The sequence below is a fragment of the Cariama cristata genome, unplaced genomic scaffold, assembly GCF_000690535.1.
Source record: "Cariama cristata isolate BGI_N322 unplaced genomic scaffold, ASM69053v1 scaffold5410, whole genome shotgun sequence".
NCBI lineage: Eukaryota > Metazoa > Chordata > Aves > Cariamiformes > Cariamidae > Cariama > Cariama cristata.
The window spans coordinates 53,233-58,400 of record NW_009592855.1 but is presented as its reverse complement, the minus strand read 5'-3'; the positions used below and the strand labels follow the sequence as shown (position 1 = coordinate 58,400).

Here is a 5,168-nt window from a genome sequence, read left to right as displayed (position 1 = left end):
CCTTTTCCCCCCTGTCCCAGCTTGGGACCTTCACCAGGACTTAACAGCTATGGTCATTTAAACACACTCAGGACAAGGGGGCAACTGGTACAGCAGAGTGGGGAGGGTGTGCGACCCAAGCGTGCGTGCTTCCCAGGAGAAGCAGAGCAGCTCGCCCTGCAGAAGCAAAGGGAATGGCATTGGCAGAGAGGGAATAAGGAGGTGAAAGCAGACGATGGGATTATGTTGTTAAGGTCTGCAGAGCTTTCAAGGTGAATAGGTGATTTGGAAAAAGTCCTTGTTTCCTCTAGTAAAGGCTATTCCCTTCTGCACCTTCCCTCTCCCTGGCAGAGATTAGAGCAGTAAGGTTAACATAGTAGCAGGTACATCCATGAAAATCCGCAGCTGAGTCTTCACTCCAATTGCTGCCAGCTCTTCCCTACATCTTCAGGAATCAGGGTGCCTCGTTGGAAGTGGCTCCATTGCCTTTGTTGACGTAAAAGGGGCGGTAATGTGACTGCAATGGAGAATTTGGGGCATGTGAGTTTGACCTACCTTTTTTTTTCTGACCGCCTATTATTTCACCCTCCTAGGTAGCCCAACCATACATATCTTAACATACTGCTATCTTAACACCTTCAGTCTTTCCTCTTGCAGAGCAACACTGCCTCGTCTCACTGCTGGAGGTGCTGGAGTGATCAAATGCAAATGGTGTTTCTTTTTGATTTATACGCATGCTTTGCATGGACCTCACTCCTGAGCCAAATGAGTCTGTGCATCATATAAAATCTCAGACTATGACTCATGGTTTGATGAGAGGTTTCTGGGAGAAGAGGAATGTCACCTTTCTTTTTATGCTTCTGTCAGTGTCTTTTAATTGCGCACTAACCTGAGAACTCATGGGAGTTTTCACACTTAAAGCCATGTACAGTCATGTGAGTAATCAACTAAATCACATGGTATTTACTTGTGCTCTCTGGCTGGCAAGCCAAAACTCCTGTGCATGGAAATTCTCACACAATGGTCTATTGTTTATTCACACCTCCGCATGTTGCAGGGTCCAGGACTAAATGTTTGTGTAAACAGAAGCGTAGTGGAGAGACAGGGGCAGAGCCTAAAGGAATTGCCATTTTCTGTCTCTCCAGTTCTGTTTACTGCAGGTTGTAATTGTATCTCTTCTCATCAGGACCTATCCCTGGAATTTCATTCTTATCTGCACCATTATAAATAAGCAACATGTGGCAAAGTTGTGTTGTGCAGCCTGGTGTTGGCTTGGGATGATTGCAAAACACGAAAGCCATTTTATGGATTGTGATAGCTGATTGCCCTGTTCAAGGCAGAATCTCTAGCCTGGATGAGAATACGCTTACACCAATGAGGCAGTGACCAAGGCAATCAGGAACAACTCTGGTTTTGTAATGTCTGATCTGTCTTAGGTTTGATCCACTGCCCAGATCTCACTTGCAGAAGGTGGGAGAGACCTCATAGGAACACGCTGGTACATTTTTGTGCAGCGCACTAGTTAATATCAGGCACGGCAGGAGCCTGGAAGCATGGACAGAGCAAACCCAACCCATCTTGCTGCTCAGCGCCGAGTCCAAAAACCACCTGCTTAGTGTTCCCTTTTGTTGAAATTCTTTTCATTTTATGGTTTTAATTTCCAATATAATTAAGAGATGGAAGAGGGGGGCTTCATTTTAAAGAACTCTCTGTGGGTTAAAAAGACATTCCTCCTTAAACACTATAGTCCTTTGTGAAAATTCGTATTTACAGAACTTTTAGAATGTGTATTACTTAAATACATATTTAACACCATTTTAAAGCCTAGGTTATTGGCCCAGTAGACCATAAAAGCTCCTGCAGAGCTACTACAGTCCAGAGCGTGTATTTCTATTTTGGGACTTTTTAATGCTTGTATTTCTCAACTCAATTGTTAGGTTCAGGGCTATCTGGTGAATATACTATAAAAATAAAATAGCCACTCCAAGTGTATGCATGAGACAGAAAAATACTGGTGACTTCACGTGGGAGAAGTTACACAGGCTTTCTCTATGGGGATTAAGGAAAGCATGGGTTGTGTTCATGGAGCACAGCACACTGACTGTTGTGCAGTGGGGTGCTTATTGCTAAGACCACCCTATTCACATCCACTAGTGCTAACAGTGACTTCACTCTCCTGACCAGGCTTCCCTGGTGTTAACACCACCATTAGGGAGGATAGGTTGGTATCTACAATCACTGGGAAGAGTCTCCATCTGAGCACACGCACGATGAAGTAGGTGATCTTTTAGAAAGGCAGTGATCAAACACAAGACAGAAGATATTGCAAAACTTTGCTGCTCCTAGGACACATGTTTTGCTGTAGCACATTCAGAGACTCAAGGCTGGATTTTCTGAAAGTGATGCAGTCTACCAGGGAACATCCCTTTCACAGGCATTCATCTCCTGGTGGAGCCTTGAAAATTTAGCAGAGATGTACAGCTGCAGTCCTTAGGCAGCCACTTTCTAACTGTTGTGTCTTTCCTCTGTTTCCTTCCTTCAGTGTAGGAATGTTCTTGATTCTTGACCCTCTGCTTCTTACAAGTCTTATTTCCAGGCAACAGTAAATAATCTTTCACAAATGTATAATCAGAATTCAAAAAATAGATTTCATCTGTGGAGAGGGGTGCAAAAACTTGATGATCTTAATTCAGATCATGCAAGATCTTAATGCAGCACCGTGTGAATGGATGTTAAGAAAAATAGATGAACTTAATGTTGCTGTGGTTATGCATTAACTGCTTGTTAACCTTGTATATTTGAGATTACAAGACCTCAAATATCACTGTCCTCTGTCCCTTATAATGCACTGTTACCTGTTTTGTGCTAACAGTGCAAAATGAGTGACTTACAGGTGTTCTAGTGACTTACAATCATAGTCTGACCTCTCATCTTTGATATTGCATCTGCTCACTGTAGGATGTAATTAGCAAGATACTTTTATACGGTTGTCTTTAGTTTCATTTACACGATCTGTGCTTTCTGGGTGTCACAGACTACTAAGAGTGTACAATATCCCTGCAGGGAGGAAAAGTACTACAGATAGCAGCATGTGTGCTGTAGTATTTGTATAGCTTCTAGAAGCCTGGATCAAATTTTAGAACAGGGCAAAACCTTTTCAAAATGTCATTTTGAAGTATTGATTATTCCTACCACCTAGAGCTGCAGAGACAGGGGTGTTAATTGGCATCCCTCTGTGGATGCAGTTAACCATGAGAAAAAATAATAGAAGCTGTTGACTTGAAGCTTTTACTTTCCCATCTCCAAAGGACCCAAGTGCTAGTCTCTGAAGTCTCAGGTATGCCTAGAACAGATAGTTCTTTTGCTGAAGCTGTGCACATGCTTTCACACCAAGGGTATATTTCTTACCAATACAGACTGCTTAGAGGATTTCCATGTCTGTGGCGTCGCCTTTGCAGACTGATGTCTCACTATTGAAGGATAAGCTGTGACAACATAAAACAGCCTGTTATAGATTGGTCCCTGCCACCATCCCCGTCTCCCCTTGCGAGCATCAAGATGAGAGTAGCAGGACTGGAAGTGCCACATAATTAGTATTGCATTGCTTAACATTGAAATGCAGCCATTTCTGGGTTGGGACACAACAGCCATCAGACAGATGCCTATTCCACCACCCAATCAGTTAGGAAAAGGGAGTAAAGAAAGTCTGTCTAATTAAAATGTCTGAGGAATGCAGAGAGGTGGAATGCAATCAGTCCAATTAAATTTTAGGCCAAGTCCTGAACTAAGCATTCTGACTCTTGCAAAGAACACTATAGGCTATTTAATTAAGGTCTGCGTTTCATGTCAGAAATTAATGACAGTTCCTCTGGCAGCGTGATAAGCCCTAACCCCCTTCTACTGCACCAGCTCCATTCTGATTCAAAAATACTACCAGCCCTGCTGCATCACAACCAGTTTCAGCGCTATCAGGCAATAGCCTTTCCCCACCATCTCCCATTCACAAATTAATCAGACCTGACTCTGCTTGCCAGGTGCTGATGCTCTTGGATTCCACCTCTGGTGCCCTTGAACTAGTGGGTAGTGAAAAGAGGATTATGAGACAGTGAATGGGGGATTCTGGTTCAGATGAAGGAGGACAGGCAGCTACTGCATATATTTTTTAAAGGTTGTGCTCAATGGCTATTATTCTTTCAGGATGATAGCTGTTTTAAAACACTGATGAAGTTAGAGGGGTAAATGGCCATGAACATAATTTCTTAGTCTGGTCCCTATGCCTCTAAAATCATCTAAAAAATCTCATCTCTACCCATTATAAACAAAACTTAAAACTCCTTCAACTATTCACTAGGTATAACTTTTTAATATTTTTTAACACTCTTTAATAAACTCCTCTTGCCCGAGTTCAGCAGAGTAAGTTGCTCATGTAAATATGTGTGCGTATCTAAGAGACTGACAGTCCGGGCAGTAGATAGGGGACAGGCATAGGACTGCTCCAGGCCTTCTGTGGGGGAGCAAGAGCGGGATTAAATGTCTTATCACCTAAAAAAGGGGCAGAGGGAAGGAGAAAAAACTAAATGCCTAGTACCGGTCTTAGTGAAGAGGCTCCCATCAGATTGTTTGCTGAAGTCACCAGGCGGATTCTGTCCCACAGAGGAGAACTGAAAAGGCAGCTTAGTACCATTGCCTACTGGAAGACAGAAGAAGTTGTGTTATTCCATGGTGTTGCATGCTGCAGTGGGGAAGCCTAAGCATCTCAAAACACGCCCTTTAAAACTACCTTCAGCTAGCTTGGGGGAAAATGAGAAGTAATAGCTCTGTCCCTTTTCTCTTAGGAAGAAAAGGCAGATGAGAGCAGTCATTTGTGGGGTCCCAGTGTACACAGTGTGTGAGTATGAAGAGATCCCAATGCTCCAGGCAGGCAGGGAAGAACCCTTCTCTTGAGAGACCCAGAGTGCAGGTGTGACTGAAGAGCAGCAGCTTCCTCGCAGGTAAACTGCATCTCCAGAGACTGGAGTAAGGAGGCAAAACTATCTAACTGCCGAAGCTCCCTTGCCTCCAAGCAGTTGAGGCTTTATTCAAAGCCCATTGAAAGTAAAGAAAGGCTTCCCCTCCTGGCCTCCTTGGGGTCAGGCCCTGGCTGCCAGAATGAATCTGAGAGCAGAGACGATGAGAGGGAGACAGGCCTT

General features: G+C 43.7%; 1 protein-coding gene across 1 annotated transcript in view; it reads right to left on the bottom strand.

The window, feature by feature from the left end:
* Window positions 1–433: 433 nt before the first annotated feature.
* TRIM29 (tripartite motif containing 29) overlaps window positions 434–5,168 on the bottom strand; it is a 23,650-nt gene continuing 18,915 nt past the window's right edge. Inside the window, exons 7-9 of the mRNA XM_009698433.1 lie at window positions 4,568–4,669; window positions 3,388–3,464; window positions 434–496 (exon numbers count right to left, since the gene is read on the bottom strand). Coding sequence (XP_009696735.1) covers window positions 434–496; window positions 3,388–3,464; window positions 4,568–4,669 — 242 coding nt within the window. The remainder of the gene's footprint in view (window positions 497–3,387; window positions 3,465–4,567; window positions 4,670–5,168) is intronic.